The 17,519-nt window shown below is 34.2% G+C and overlaps 1 protein-coding gene across 1 annotated transcript in view; it reads right to left on the bottom strand.

Annotated features, from left to right (window-relative positions):
* ZC3H3 (Zinc finger CCCH domain-containing protein 3) overlaps positions 1–17,519 on the bottom strand; it is a 19,362-nt gene extending 1,843 nt beyond the window's left edge. The window contains exons 1-7 of the mRNA XM_089245102.1: positions 17,336–17,519; positions 9,957–11,597; positions 8,563–8,658; positions 7,127–7,223; positions 5,583–5,744; positions 2,164–2,362; positions 1,191–1,315 (exon numbers count right to left, since the gene is read on the bottom strand). Of these exons, the coding sequence (XP_089101228.1) occupies positions 1,191–1,315; positions 2,164–2,362; positions 5,583–5,744; positions 7,127–7,223; positions 8,563–8,658; positions 9,957–11,597; positions 17,336–17,390 (2,375 nt within the window). The 5' untranslated portion in view covers positions 17,391–17,519. The remainder of the gene's footprint in view (positions 1–1,190; positions 1,316–2,163; positions 2,363–5,582; positions 5,745–7,126; positions 7,224–8,562; positions 8,659–9,956; positions 11,598–17,335) is intronic.

Here is a 17,519-nt window from a genome sequence, read left to right as displayed (position 1 = left end):
TTTATTTCCAGTACTAGAAGAGAACACAAAAAAAAAAACCTTGCATATACTCAGGCATGGATTCTATCTTAAACCTTTGCAGTCTGAATGTTTTTCAAAAATATTTGAATCTTTCTCTTATAGTTTGTTTACTATTATCAGACATTTCATTATTAAAAACAGTCTTTTTAATGTAAAAAAATGTTGATTCAACCTCAACATAGGACTGCAAAGGGTTAAAAATGGCTAAATTATATTTAACAGTTGGAAAAGTGCTGTGTTTTAACAGGCTCAAATTTAAGTTTCACATCTGTGTACCAGAGAATAGTTGAAAGAAGTGAACTTCCAGATGCTGACTAGCTATGTTTTACATCCACATGCATAGGGTGTAAATTGAATGTCCCTTATACAGGCATATATTGAGGAAAGTTTTAGTGATCTATGCCTTTTCATTTATTAAGGCAAATACAGGCACCCCCACCCGTTCATTATACACACCCTTGATTCATCATTTCCCTCTTCGAGAGAAGCCCATATTCCTTTTGATCATAGTAATGACATTTTATGCAAGACTCTCCTCCCATTATGTTTGTTTAGGCATGCTTCTGAAATAAAGTTAGGACTGAGAATTTTCATTTTCATGTTTTAGTATCAAAGCCCAAAAAACGAGCGAAATTAATGCCATGAAGAGGTTTGCTCGGTTAATTTTTCTACTTCAATGTGATAATTCAAACATCAAAAACTAGAAACTACGTTTTTTTTCTGTGAAAGAATCTTAGTGTTTTTTTTAAAGCAAAAAAAAGACAATTGGCCTGTCAAAAGTAGCATATGTATTAATGTTATATTTTAAACCCTACATTTGTGGGGGGACATTCCTTCATATAATTCAATGAATGATTCAAACAATTCTTGTCAAAGCAGTGAATTATTTTTTTTTTTATGCATATGAAATCATAATTGTACAAAATATATTTTTTGTAGGAACTTGGAATTCCAAGTTCCAAGTGGGACAAAAATATCTGAAAATAAAAATATTAAGTAACTGCCTGGAAAATAAAAAGGTTAGAAATTTAAAAAAAAAATCCCCTAAATAACACATGTACTCATCATATGCTGATCACAAAATTTAAAAAATGTTGAATTTATACTTATAGAAAAAGTTTGATTCTTTATCTAAATATATATAAAAGACATCTGAAATATCTACATACAAGCTTACGAAACTGTCTTCGATCTTCCTTTTTACTTTTCTAGGTGGATGAGGATATTGACAATCTTCTTTTTTGCAACAACCCCTCATGTAATCAGGACAGCTCAGTATATGGGCTTTTTCACACTAGAAATATATTTATCAATTTTTTTCCAGGCAAGTTACAAAATGTTGCAAGAACAAATGTTAACATGCAGATTTTTCCTCTCAATTTTTCTTCATATATTTTAAAACATCAGCATTAATCTGCTATTTCAATAAGTTTTACAGATAAACCATAAATGAAAAACATAGTACATAGAAACTTCAGGAGGGGGGGGGGGATTCATAGGGTTTGTAGATGTTTGATACAACATGGGATTCTATGGGTCGACTTAGTAGGCAGGCTGGGGCAATGAGAATTTTTTTTATGAAAAGAAGATGGGGAGACAAATAAGTATTTTTGGACCAGGTTATGGAAAGATTCTGCTGAAGAGACCGATAAGAAAGGTTCTACCACAGTTTCTTTTCAGCATCTACTCATTTTCTGAATACAAATGGTTAAAAAGCATAATTGTCTCAGCCAAAAATAAAATGATTACTATGATATTAAAACTTCTTTTAAAGCAAGTTTATGGCTGAAAAAAATTATATTGATTCAACCCACTTTAAAACAATGCTTTTTCTTCCTGAAAAGGGAATAAACTGAAGCTGAATGGAAAAGATATTTTTTATTGGACTTAAAAAATATTTTTAATTTTCTCTTGGAAGAATCAATTTATTGCCATTTAAAGCGATGTCGTCAGAAATATTTGATTCCCATAGTGAAGATAATTCACAAGTTACACAACAGTTAATTTGAAAAACAAAACTGAAAACACATCACAAAAATACTTACTTTAATAAAATTTCATTAGTTTCATCATCCATAATGATGATTTTATTGAAATGGAGCAAATTTTCCATTCCACACAGATATCAAACATTCAAATTACCTCACTTCCATTTGGACAATATCCTCGTACAAAAGCTTTACACAACTCTGTGCCAGGTTTGAGTAATTCATGTCTATATGGGCACAAGTTGTCTTTCTTGCAGGCACCACGTAGGTAAAATGAGCAAATAGCCATTTTACCAGGGTTTATCTCATGAGAAAATGGACATCCTTTCCTCTTACAACTTCCTTTTAAGAACCTTGAGTAATTAGAAAAAAAAAAGCTTTATGACTCATAAATGAAAAGTACTGAAATTCAATTTGGAATTTGATAGAGCTTATAATGCTTATATTTACTAAATTATGAAATCAAAAATACAAAGAAAAGATTTCTATAAATAGTCCATATACCAATATAAATTAAATGTATACTATAAATTATATCATATACAATTAAATTTCGAATAAGCACACATAATTCAAGACCAACAGAACAGACATACGCATAGCTGCTAACCTTGGAGAATGAAAATTGGGGATGGTTCCAAATTTCTCTATTAAAAAAAACACCCAGACAATGGTATTTTATAAACAGGATTTTCATGCATGCAAATAAAATTTTAGGGATTCCCCCCCACCCACGAGTAAAAACAAAAAATTCTGATGGTCTAAAATCAAACCAAAGAGTAGTACCATAAAATCAGATTAAAAAACTGAAGACAAATAAGTGAAAAGGTTAGCAGAATTGACAATAAAAACTTTTCAATAACAAATTTTCAAATAACACGTGCTGACCATACCAAAAACTAGACTTTACACTGACCATTGCCAATTGACACAAAGTCATAATTATCATCTAGCAGTTGGAACTGAGAAAATGCATGACTGACTGCATAAATGACTTTGGCAAAGCGTAAATTGAGCCGCGTGCAGCGATCACGACACGAAGCAGGGCAGCATTCTGTTTTGCGACGAACAGAAATCAGAAGGACAGCGCAAATTGAGACACTCGGTGACACTATGCTAAGCGCATGTACGCACACACTCGTTGGCACTGCTGTTGAGCCACAGATTTTTGTGTCCCGAGCGCACGATTCTTCGTATTCTGTAGGGGTTTTTTAAAAATTAAACCGTCATTTCGATAGAGTTTGCATTCTCTTATGAAAAATGTTTAATATCAACGTTATTTACATAACCACGGTATTATCAATTATTTCTTTAATTCCTGAATTATTTTATTTCTTTCAGAGTTTTCATTAAATATTGTTCTTTCCAAGGTTTTGACTTTTCATTATCTCTAAATTTTCATTCATTATGGAGTTATTTTTCGGAATTCATTTTGGGATTTTTATTTATACCCAGAATTTTCACTAATTTTGTGATTCCAAATTTTATAAATTGTCATTAATTCTGAATTTTGATTAACTTTTATGCACCCATATTTTTTTATTTATTTTTAGCGAAAAAAAAACACTTTTGTTTTTTAACAGCCTACAAAATATTTTCCATTATATAATTGAATTCGCCTTTAATTCAGAATATTCATAAATCATGATATTAATAGATCGATAGAAAAATAATTTTTCATTAAATCTGAAATTAAATTATTAATTTCACTAATATTCTGGTGTTTCATTAATCTAGTTTTCTCTTAAATATGAATTTCCAGCAGTTATGGAATTATTTATTAATTTTAAATTGTGATTTGAAGTTTTTACATTTGTTTTAACTTTTCACAAGTTCCAAATTTTCATTCATTATGGGATTAATATCGGAAAACAATTTCGGAAAAATTCCATTAATTTTGGAATATTTATTCATTCCAATTTCTGTTAATTATATAATAATCTTTAAGTTTATCGTGCGATTCATTCTAAATTTTGAATTTTCATAAACCCTGAATTTTTATTCCTCCTAAATTTACCTTAATTTTTATCCATTTTCAATTACTTTATGTACCTTTAGTTTTTTAAAGGAATAATTCATCAGAAACATCAGAATTTTCAATAGTTTTTAATTATTTTGTAATTTTGAATTGTCATCAAAATCTTCATTTTTTATTTTTTCTTTGTGTTCACGTTTTTACATACGGTATTTTAATGTATATTTTTCAGCATATTCCCATACTTTATATTTTAATTAATGTTGTCTTCATTAATGTCAACTTTAATGACCAATATATAATATCCAGGCTCCAGGAGCCTCCCCAAATGAGAAGGTTCCAGGCCCCCAAAATTGTTTCCTTTCGAAAACGCTCGTGCACTGGGAATGCGTTCCAATATGCGCATCCCCTCGCTACGTGTGAGGCGTGTTGAAGTCATTGTACTTGTTAGGTTTATTTCTTTTTCATGCAAATTATAGGAACTCAACAGTAACCGGATCGATCACGATCCGATATGCAAATCATGACGCAATCGCACATGTTTGTAAAGTGTACATATATGAACTGTTTGGGATCCTGTTTTTTTTTGGTTCTTGTCGCCCACCCGCAAACGCTGCACGCAAGTCGAGTGCAATTGCGCTTAGCCTTAGGGCAACACACATTATGACATGCACTAATTCATCAGAAATTACTCAGACGAAAGTTTACACATACAGTTCAGTAGAGATAGTTGGAGCTGCAATTACTACATTCAAACTGAAATCACAGCAAGAAAAAAATTTTCTTGAAATAGAAAACAGGACATATGATCACTATAGGGGACGATTGAGAAATGACGAAGTCCAGATTTGATTGATGTGTACTTAGTCACATAAAATATCTAAGAATTTTGATACTCACTTAGAAATGAAGTGGTGTAAGTTGAAGCTGATGAAATAGGCTACAGATGGCACCAATATAATTTCCTGACATGATACTTGCCAGTAATTTCAAATGCAAATTTCTTTGTCTTGAAAAAAATTTTCAATGTGACTTACACCACTTCATTTCTCAACCCCCCCCCCCCCAAAGGCAGGGTGACAAACGATGAAATCTGCAATGCATAATGAAATTGCCACATCAGTTAAAAACATAAAACTGATATTGATTTTATATTTTTAAACAATTAGTTTCGATTTTATTATGAATCGCAGATCACATCGCTTGTTGTATTGGTCAAGCGTGCACGCTCTGCCCTAGTCATCTTATAGATCCAACCATCAAAAAGCTGAATGTACACTGGGTATTTGATTTTCTTTTGCCAAACGTAACATTTCCATATGATTTGCAGCCAAAGCAATCAAAAGTACAAATGCTGGTTGTCAGTACGAAAATAAAACTTCAGAAAACAAAAATTACACAACAAACATAATTGTGTATGTCATGTTATTCTGAAAAAAAATTTTTTAATTGATTTTTCACATGCCCAAAAAAAGGGCCAATGTCTAGTTTCTTTCTCAATTTTGAACCCTGATTTGACAACTTAAAAACTAATCGATTTGTCAGATTAGAAACCATCAATAATAAAAACATTGATGAGATATCTTGCATAAACTCACCGTGTACAAACTGCTATTTTCTTTGGATCATGGATGTATGGACAGCTATCACCAGTATTACACCTTCCGAACCGATTGAAAAAGATGCAATAAGCATCACTTTTTGGCGATGTTCTTTTGCTTGCCTTTCGGACGCTTCTGATGCTACGGTTCAACACTCGGCTGAGAATGAAAAGAAAGATAATCCATAATACTCATCAATACAAATATTCAATCATGCTAATGTGACCTGCTTACATCAAATTTATTTATTTATACAATATTGTTGGCTCTGGGGACCTATACAAGAGGATGCGGCTGAAAATGGCGAAGATATTGTTTGATATTGACAAAAAGTAGTGATAATGGGTGATTCTACAATAGAGCTTGGGAGTTTGCTCCATTCACCAATGGTATGAGGAAAGAAGCTGTATTTAAAGTAGTCAGTAGCAGCAAAAAAGGTTTTATTTTGAAGGAATAGTCGAGTCTTCTACAGATGTAGGATAGTTTGGCCGGGATACCAGAAGTATCAAAGTTGAAATGACCATGGAAAATCTTATACAACAAGGTTAATCAAGAAATGAGACAAAGAGTGGAGAGAGATTAAGTTCTGACACGAAAACAAAAGATGACTAGCAGTCATGAGCAAATCGGGTGGATTTATTTTGGATTAAATCGAGTGTCTATATTTCTATCAAATTGAATTTTTCTGGGTCACAGAAAGTTCCTTCAGCACATTTTAATTATCTAAAAAATTTCAGTGATAGATCTAAAATGAAGTGATACAAGTTAAAATACCATCTAAGTTCAATTTTATGAATCTCAAATTTACAAGCACGCTCTTTTCTTACGAACTGTTCCTGTCACCACATGCCATGGAGCCAATGTTAAAATCTGCTCTACTTTATGAACTGTCATTTCTATTAACTGTTTATTTTACAAACTTTGTTTTTTTTTTCTTTTTGTTTTGGTTATTTTATTCCTCCATCCACCTCCAAATCCATTGTAGTAAAACGTAAACTTCAATTTATGTGTCTTAAGTGAAAATAGAGGAAGAGGACGGGGAAGGGAGTTCACCAATTTGTCATGACCAACATGCAAATGTTTCACAAACACGTGCCAGGAAGAGAATTCTATTCTTAGCAGGGATAACTATGAAGTGAAGATGTGTTGACGACGTAATTCGATCTTTGTGCATGAACTAGTGGTTTGAGAAAATGGTACAATACTTTACCTCAGGGGTTCTCAACCTTCACTCCACGGAGCTCTAACAGGGCTTCCATGTGATATTCCCAGGGGTTCCACGGATGCTCCAGGAAAGTGAAACAAATCAATAAATTTGATGAATGAATAAAAAAAATTGGCCTACGGAGCTTAGCCACAGAAATTATAGACTAAAAAATCTCTGGGCTCGTCTTTGTCTAAATAAAAGACATTTAAGGAGGCAAGCTATCTTGCATTGCTGAAATACAAAGCATCAGGTTAGGCAAGATAATCACTGAAGAAAAAGTTAAGCAATCTCTAAGTAATATTTTATTAAAACTTGATGAAATTTATGAACAAACCTTGCAACATTCCTAGCTTGTTGAGGAGTATTTGCCAATAAAGCCGTGATTCCACTTTGGGAAAGTCTTCTTAGAGGAGTTTTTGGGACATTTTTATCTATAGATGGGGGAAAAAACCCATTTAACTCTTAAAATGAATTACAAAACATTCAACAGTTTCTGTAATTTATAGGCAGCTAAAAGAAAACTAAGATATTTCAGTCACACCTTGACAGCTATGAAAAAAATTGAATCATTTATTTGAGAAAATGTCAATTTTAACAAAAAATAAAGAATTCATAGCAAAACAAAGAAAAAAGAAAGAAAAGCAATGAATCATAAATTGTAAATGTTCAATAAAAATTACATTCATAGGAGAGATATGAGGACTATCGTTTACTGACTCACTGCTGACTATAAACTTGTTCTTTTTGTGTGACTTTGAAAAAGAAATTATCCAATGACACTTGCTTTTGTCTCCTTTTCAGGATTTCTCGGAAATGGATAGTTACATTTCTGTTGACCAGATTCATTGCTATACATTTCTCTAATCTCATTTAAGAGAGGAACCATCATTTCTCTCTTCCTCCTCTTCAGACAAGACGCCATCCTTAAGCTCTTGCACGCAACATATATTCATCAGTTTGTCTGTGATTAACTCCTGTGATCACGTTCCTCCACTTTAATTCTTGAATATAATCATTCTTATTCACCTCCAATCTCATTCCCAAGGATAATCTTTTTTGACAACTGATGGATCCTGTTCCTGAAAGCCTTCAGTTTCTGTTGTCACACCTGACAGTTTGCTCTGAGATCGACATACAAAGCCTTTACCTTCTTGCAGATAATGTTCTCAATTCACAGCATTACCAGCTAATTGTTTTTCACTCATCCACATGAGCACCAACTTTCCTACATCCTTCAGTACACATGGGCACTGCTTTGAAACTCTCATAACTCCTTCTGCTGTATTTAGTCAGCACACAAAGAATGCACCTCTTATTTCTTTAATGATATGCAAAATAAGGATAATACCGGACATAAACTTTTAAAAAATCCTTTAAGTGCACATACGCATGGTTACAATACCATATCTAATTTCGGACTGTAAACAGCCACACTGGCACATGTGCTCATTTTGCAAATGAGGCATGCTGACCTGAGACTGTATAGAAGAAAATATTACCTCCCATTCCCCTACAATTTCACAGTAAGCATGTGGGCGAAAAACCATTGGTTCAGTTGTGATCATGTGAAACTAAATAAACAAAGCGTGAACATTTTTCTTGCAATGTGAATCATTGCTTGTAAATTGAATAAAAATGTGTTAAAAATTTCTGCAACTGAATCACTCTTTAACGAAAGTTCCATTGCATTTCAGAGTGTGTGTTAAATAAAAGAAGCTGTTTGAATATTTTTGAAATACCAGAGAAAAAATTAAACAGTAAAAATCTCACCAATATTCCTCTTCAAGACTGCCTTCATACATTTTCCGGAAGAGCCAACTTGATATTTCATACCTCGGATCATTACCACTCTGGTCTTATGGGAGTCTGCACAAAATAATTTCAAAAAATTGTTAATGAATAGCATACTGGAAGTTCCATAAAAAAAATATGAATATAAAAATCCAAAACAAAAAATAAAAAGGCCATCCCCAACACGCAAATGACCTAACAAGGTGGCTGATGAACTATGCTAATAAAAAATATGAATGTCAGGTAATCTAAATACAGCAACCCAATGTAAAAGTATATATCACCAAAAAAAATATATAATACAGTGTCCATAAAAAAGATTATGGTTGTCTCATCCAAGTATGGATAGCTTCTCGATTTATTCCACTATGTCAATTGTACTTTTTAAACGTGTCAATTGTGTGTAAGAATTCACGATGCCCAGAGGTATAAGCTATCCCATTTATTAACAACTCAATTAGAGAAAAACTCCCTACAACACCGCAATCAAATGATACTGATGTCCCCTTGTCGAAGCAGTTGATTGACGGGGTGTATTAACTCATGGCCCATCCTATCCATCCCAGTGAAAATTTCAAACACTTCGATCATATCTCCCAGACACCTGCATTCTTCCAATGCGAACACATTTAAGAAATCAAGTCTTTTTTCATAGCTCAAGCTTTGTGAGCCAACAAGAGCATAAGTAGTTCTTTTCTGCATCCCTTCAACCAAGTCTATGTCCCTCTGTAGATATGGTCTTCAAACCTTATGCCATACTTCAATGCAGGACGAACTAGGCCTCTGGAAAATCCGAAGAATGACTTTAAGATAACAGACTTTTTTGAAACCGAGCATTCTACTTGTTTTTTTACCACTTCTGAACAATGTTCAGGAAACCTAAGCCGTTTCACTTGTCAACGAGAATTCTCAAATCGGTAAGCCTAGTTGCATCCGGGATAGTAATACCAAACTCGTTAGTGAAACATGGGTTGTTCAAACCAAAATGAATGACCATGCACTTATCAACACTAAAGGACATGCTCCAATCCTTAGCCCATGATGCAATCATATTCAAGTTTGTCTGAAGCATCTCCCTAGCACTTGGATTCCCGACTACCTCCATAAGTTTCATATCAGCGAATTTGCTAACAATCCCGACTGAATTTATTGATAAAAAGTGAAAAAGGTATAGGCCCAAGGACACTTCCTTGAGGGGACTCCATTTTTGACACCTATACAATCAGAAAATTCTCTGTTCACCATAACCCACTGTGACCTATCTCTCAACTGTGATTCTATCTAATTCAACAGGAAAGCAATATAATGTACCAGCATTCAAGTATCAAAGTGAAATTTAAATAAAAATAAATTTGATAAATAGGGTAATTTACCTGTTCGGTTAATGGGTTTTTGCACAGTCCTAAGCTTGGTTCCTGATCTCACAGGAGGAGTAGTTTTCAATTTATTCCATGGTTTTTCATTAGTTGATTTGCTTTCAAGCTTATACTTTGACTTTTTCACAAAACTTTCAGGTTTCTTCTCATTTGCAACAATTTTCAAGAGACTCTTGTGATCCAACGAAACTAATTCCATTGGCGAAATTCTGCTCAAGTCGTACCCCTGATAATGTGATCTTGTTTTACGTTCTAATTCTTTCAATTTCATATCTAGTTTCGCAGCTGAATTGGTCCTGGATGAAGAAATCTTTGAAGCGAAAGAAGAGCTTGGAGTAACCAAACTCAAAAGTTTTTTAGATGGAGACTTAAAAGGACTGTATTTCATTGAGTTTGATTTGTTTGTCCCATTCTCTGTCACTATATCCTTGTTAGCAGCAGGATTCAACAATCCATTTGAGTTCAGCAACATTTTGTTTTTAGAGCTCCCATGTTCGACAGAACTTCTGTTTTCATTACTGTTCTTAACAAGTTTGTACTGATTATTCAAAGAATGGCTGTTACTGGTAATTTGATTTGGATCAGTGTTTTCCAATAGACCAGAATTCTGAACATGTCTCGTCTCTTTAGTATTTTCCAAGTTGGATTTGATATGCCTATTAATGACTTTATACTTTGATTTCCAGATCTGCTTAAAGTTTTGAGATGTGTTTGATAAATTTTTTCGCTGTAATTTGTCAACTAATAGACCACTTTTCAATGCCTTTTGCCGACTCATTTCATCCAATGCCTTTGATATTCGATTGATTTTTTCACTTGTGCTATCCTTAAGAGAAGTAGCAGATACAGTGACTGAGGATTTTTCAGGTTTATAATCTTGATGAAGATCCGGAACTTGTGAGTCATACAGCACTTCAATTTCCTCAACCATCTCGCCACTTTGATTGATTGTGCACGTATCTCTGTTGGAGTCATCAGTTTTTGTTAAGATCTCGCAAATAATGTCACAGGGTTCTTCGTAGTCACTTGGAGCAGTCTTCAAAGGCAAACCACACTGATCACGTGACTGAGAAGAAACATCTTTCAGCAAATGCATGTCATCACATTTTACAATTTTCGATTCTTTGACGTCAGAACTTTTGAGATTTGAGAGTGGTGGTAAAACCAATTTAGAATTACCAATATCCTTAGTGTCTGTGCTTTTGGCATCAAATGGCTGAGCATACTTGCCAGACAATGCATTGTCAATCTTCACAACACTGCTTGGATTTGCTGATGGAAGCATACCGACTGCTTTTTGAGAAGTAGGGATTGCCATTTTCACATTAGTTTTTGTATATCTCGTGTTTATGTTACCATTATATACTTTATGAGGATGAGCCTGATGAGTTTTCTCAAAATTGCTTTGGACAGACTGGGGGATGACAAACTTCTGAGAATTGTTAGGACCAATCACAGAATTTTTATGAAATGAAAATGACTTCTTATATCGTGCTGATGGATTTCTCGAAAGACCAAATGTTGAGTGAGACAGCAAAGGCCTCCCATGATGCACAGAGGAAAAGTTTGAACTACCAGGACGATAGTTTAAGGCACTATTCGAATGATTCCTAGCTTCTTTGACATTAGATAAAATTCCTGAAAAAAAATAAGAATTCAACATGAGTCAAACATCTGTTTAAGTTGCATGCGCCACCAGAACCTCCATTACATTTCAGTACTGAATTATTTAATTAAACAAAAGTTTTCTTCCTTCAAGTCGAAATTTTCTGATGAGAAAATGTTACAGCAAATTTGAATTATAATTCCAATACATTTCACAATTTGACAGCAAATCATGAATGTTTTAGAGATGCAACAATATATCTTAATCTAGAGCAGCGGTTCTCAACCGGGGCTCCTTGTGCACTCTCCAGGGCCTCCGCAGCCACTCGAAGAAAATAAAAAAAAAACCGTAAAATTTTTAAAAATAATTATAAATATTTTTAAATAGCAAAAATAAATCAGTAACTTTGATGAATAACTAAAAAATTGGCCTACGGGGCTCCGCCATAGAATTTTTTTACTTAAAAGGGCTCCGCGTGTCTAAAAAGGTTGAGAACCACTGATCTAGAAAATGTGCAAGAATTAATTACTACCGTGAGTAATTAGAGTCAGAGTGCCTATTGAAAACAGTTCTGTCTGCTTTGAGAATGACGATGTTCAACTTGAATGTTTTGTAAAAGGTTTTTTGCTAATACAAAAAATCAAACAAGTTTTTTTACTAACGTAATCAGATTACTATTAATTGTTCGATCGTTTTTTAAAATTTATTTCCAAACATATCTTTTAGATATAACACAAAAGTGTTGAATTCTTAGATGGAAATATTTATTCTTGTAGCTATTCCAGAGAATGTTCTCCAAAAGATAATTACTGAGAATTTCACACCTCTACGTAAACTACAACTTTTTTAGGGTAACCATTCTTATTTACAACATCTGAATATGGAATTATAAAATCCTCTGGCTTTTCGCTAAAAAATCAGGTTGGTTGGTTGTACAGACATCCCTCAGTATTTACGGGGGGAAGGGGTTATGTTGCCGAGGTGATCACAAATATGGAAAATTCTGCAAAATAACACAAACCATAACCTTTTCACACCTGAGCCAAAACCGACTGTTGAAAACAAAATTTTTTTTGATTGATTTGTGTTTATTTTGTGATGGAAATTTTTGAATTTTTCTAAATTACTTAACTGATTTTCAGAAAACCTATTAAACCTAATTTATGACATATATATACCTACAAGACAAAAGGCAAATATAAGATTAGAAGAAGGTGACACCAAACCAGCTCACATCTGCCGTGACGACCGACAAGGATGCCTACTATCATCAGGGTTATTCAATGCCTTTTTAGAACTAATTTTAAATGAGGCTTTTGATGAATTCAATGCTGGTACCTGAATAGGGGGCCGGATAGTGAAAACAATAAAGTTTGTGGATGACCTTGCTCTCAATATGCCTGGCAATATTGACGAGACTACTCACGAGGATTAACCGCAAGGTCCAGAAGTACAGCATGAAAAAATATAAGCAAAACAAAAATAACGTCAATGGGCAAGAAAACACATCGCTTTACAACAAAAATCAAAGGTCAACAAGTAAAATTTACATACTTGGGGGATTTGATCACGGAAGATTGCTACTGCAGCAATGACATAAGATCTAGAATCACCCTTGCCAAACAAGGATTTTTAATGAACATAACTTACCAATTAAACTATAAAAATACCTGATTAAGGTATGTGTGGTCCACCGCCAGGGTTTAAGCTAGATAAAAAAATTCCTTCAGTGAAAAAGCAAAAATGGGGGAAAGCTTTAGCAAAATTCTACAATGCTACAATTCTCCAATAATGATTTATGGTTGGATGTCTTCTCGTTTTATACGCATTTTTGCGAAAGTGGCTACTACTTCTTTCACATTCTACGATTTTCCTAGAATTTTGCAAAAAATACAACCTTAGCTTAAACCCTGTCCACCGCAATATACAGATCAGAGACCTGGACCATAAACAACAGACGTGAACTGATTGGAAACGCTGGAGATGTGGTGCTGGAGGCGCCAGGGTTGGTAAAAAACCGGTTTTTTTGGTTTAAACTGTTTTTTTTTTTAATAGTATTAACATAAACAATGAAATTTCTGAAAAATCATTAAAACTTCTAATAATTAACTAAAATAAAATTTTTATTAATGTAATTAACACTATTCCCATGCTAATTAATCAATAAATATTTATTACATTGTAACAAAAACCAACTTTTGCAATTTAATTATTTTTTGCTTAACTCAATGGATTACTATGTGTTTGAAAATTCTTTTAATGTTATTATTAATCATATAATATATAAAGGTTTTTCTCCAGTTACTTTCAGTATACTTAATTAGGAAGCTATTTTGCAAAAAGTAATAAAAATTAGGTGAATATAATGTATTTAATGAAGCATAAATAATGCAGATTAATTAGCAATGATTTACGATATACAGGGTGATTATAACTAAACTAAGGTTCTGATTTCAAAACACTGTAAAAAAAGAACGATTGTCAGAATGACTTGAAAATTGACATGAATATTCATGAAAAAATTCAATTTTATTTGATAAAGGGGAAAAAATACTTAAAAATGTAAAATTAATGACATCATCCAACATGTGGGAAATTTGCTCGCAGAATGGAAACGGTAGCCAGTCATGGCAGAATGATACAGCATTTCACGATTTCATAATTCATGGAAACATCACAAAAAACGAAGTAATTGATCAAATAACTACAACGTACTTAAGAAATGTTAAATATGTTGTCCACCGCCTGTTCTGGCTATGAGGTTGAAAGCACAAAAATTCTTGTTCAACAACAGAATCGGAGTATGCCATGGTCATAATGTGGATGTGCTTACAATTCAGTTTTATTAAACCAAACGTGCCCCCCCCCCCCCGTTAATATTTCTGAGGAACTTCTAACATATAGGGAATGTGCTGGAGATTGCAATTCACCAAAGTTTGCAATCTGACCACTGTTTATAACTTTTGAGGTACCCCCACAGCCAGAAGTTTCAAGGGTTAAGGTGCATCCTGTCAAAATGGGTCTTCAGCAGCTGCTTTGCTGGTATTGCAATGTGCATCTTGATAGAAGTTCTATCCACACACTGATGCTGTGGAAGTGCCGAAATGATGTGGTTGCACAAAATAGGTTATACTGCTGGCCAAGTGTACAGCATCATCTACTTGCACATTTTGCACTTTTTTCTTTTGCGAAAGAAACTTCCATTGCTTCAGGAGTATCCATGCAAATTTTCAAGTCATTCCGATCAGTACTTATTGTATAGTTTTGGAATCAAAACTTAAATTATAATCACCCTGTATATAGCTGATTATTTTTCATAAATCTGTTAGTACTATACAGTAGAACCTTGATTAACTGGGCTTAACAGTGTGTGCGTGAAAGTATAAAAAAAACAACTATTGAATATTAAGACTGGGAGATATACTGTAGGAGATGTGCTATACTTCTTATGGGAAAGCAAATGAAAATGTATGTGAGGTAATGTAACTACTAGTACACTAGTCTTTGACCTTTAAGGACAGCTGGTGTCTTTAATGGATTATAGGACCACCTGCCCCTAGCATGATGGTGTCACTACTGTTGCTGCTTCTTTGTAAAGGGAAAAAGAAACCCTGTGAGATAATACACCACTACATTTAAATGTGTGATGCTATCCTTATTCAGGAGTTTGCTAAAGATAGAGCATCAGAATGTAGCCAAAGGTTAGAAAATGTTGTAAGAATGAGAAATTTTGGCTTTTATATATATAACTTTAAATAACTAAGATACTTCATATGAAAAATATATGTATATTCTGGCAACTTTTATGAGACTTTTTGAAAAAAGCCACTCATAAAATCTTATGTCATTTAAAGATATACCATCAGAATGCACCCCAAGGATATAAAATGTGATAAAAATAAAACATTTTGGCTAATAATGAACCAATATGATATTTTTCAAGGGAAAAAATGATATTTAGGCAACTTTTATTTGATTTTTTGAAAAAAAACACTCGGTTTAAACCAAACAACCCTGGGAGGTGCGTAAGCCGGACACTGAAAAGGTCAAATTCACAAGCAACACACGTTGGAGAGAGTCACCAAATCCTGAAAAAGATTAAATACAGACGTTTACACTGGTTGGGACATGTTCACCATCAAGGCAGATTGAAGGGAGGGTAGGCTCAGGATCACCTGGATCTCAACACTACTAAATGACGCAGAATGTATGCAGCTATAACCAATTAAAGAACAAAGTTCAAGACACAGATTAGTGGTGGCTGTTCCACATGGGGGGCGAACCAGTCTTAAGACTAATGTACCACTGATGATGAATTGATTTCGGTTGATATCTTTACTAGTCTGTCTGTTCAGCGCACACGAGCTCTAAGGAAAGATTGAAAATTGTTGCCTTTGTAGTCTAGGGCGTTCACCTGGCAAGTGAGAGAACGTGGGTTTAATTTCCCAAAAAAAAGCTGAATTTTCCCTCTTTCCTAAATTCATCTCCGCATCAAGCAGCTGTTTAAAAACCTTCGTATTCATCTACCTGGTCCCTCGATTTCTAGGTCACTCATAGACTTTGCCACTTGCTTTGTGGTCATTCTTTTATACATACTAAGAAAACTGGAAGTGCGCGTCTGAGCGATGATGAGTTCAAACCGGCAAGAGACCCAGTAACTGATCTTAAGAGGAAATATGATCTTCGACCACGTCGGCGTCAACAAAAGTAACCGCAATAAATGGAAAACAGAAGCAAGTTCACCTGCAACGAGATGAATCAAGTCATTGACGGCAAGGACGAATTAAGGGTTATTTACTCGGCTATATAGTGAATTGTGCTGATCTTAGTTCACCTGGTGACGATTCTGGTAACGACTTGCAGCCTAGACGATGATGATCTGCAACTAATTCACTGTGATTCGAAATTTTATATTCCAAGATTATCGGCAATCATTCGATCAATTGCGATTACTATATTCTTATGGGATGGACAGCTATACACCGCCATCTTATAATCCCGTTTATAATTTTGATTGCCCATTGGCGTTGATTGTTTAGATTTTATTTATTTGTCATATGACTTCAGGAGTTGACGATCAATTTTTATGTAAATTATTTTATTTTGCTGCCTTCGTCTGAGGTGGTCATGTTATGTTGCTTTTAATAAAACTTTCCGGACACACCTATCCTTCGGGAACGCTTCGATATCTCTCTGAGATGGGAAGCGGGGTGTGACGGTCTTCAAAGGTCATTCTTTTAGTCATTCATTGACCTGGTCAATCGCTTTCTAGGTCATTCGTTGGTCTGGTCCCTCTCTTTCTAAGATCACACTTTCGGTCATTCACATTGTGGGGAAAAAAATGCGACTTACGACCATAGGTTCCATTGTAAATATTGCTTGGCTCGATGGATATATATAGGCACTATCACTCCCTCCAATTCTATCTAAATAGTTTATGAACAACCCTGTATTCTCGTTCAAAGGGTGCACAACACTATTTAACACTAATTCAACAACCGGATATTCATTCACCTAATCATGAAATTGACATAGATCAGAATCTCTGTCAATCCCCAACACCAAGAATCGGAAAAGAAATTAAATCAATTCGTTTCTAATCAATTCGTTAGTGAAAGCTTACAGTAGATGCCATTATTACGCAACTCGAATCATGAATCTAGGTCATTCTTACATCAGTTAACATTAGCCAATACTACGACTATTTTTATAAACCCCCCCCCCCATTATGGTAACTGGAAGTAGAGGAGGAAAGTGTTTCTCTCATCACCTGTCAGCATATTCAAATCGTCGACGAGCTTCTTCATGTTGTCGCTGTTGTTCATCTTCTGCGCAGCTCTCGCACTTCCTGGATGGATTTTTATACAGAATTAAATCCCGAATCGAGAAATCACCCCATTAACGACCATTCCTTGCATTTTGTTGCCATTCTTGTAAATTATTCACTATCATAT

This window comes from Pholcus phalangioides, unplaced genomic scaffold (genome assembly GCF_987345545.1).
Source record: "Pholcus phalangioides strain wild (caught in Gottingen) unplaced genomic scaffold, Ppha-v1.0 ptg000001l_1, whole genome shotgun sequence".
In the NCBI taxonomy this organism is placed as follows: Eukaryota; Metazoa; Arthropoda; class Arachnida; order Araneae; family Pholcidae; genus Pholcus; species Pholcus phalangioides.
This window is presented reverse-complemented; position numbering and strand designations above follow the sequence as displayed.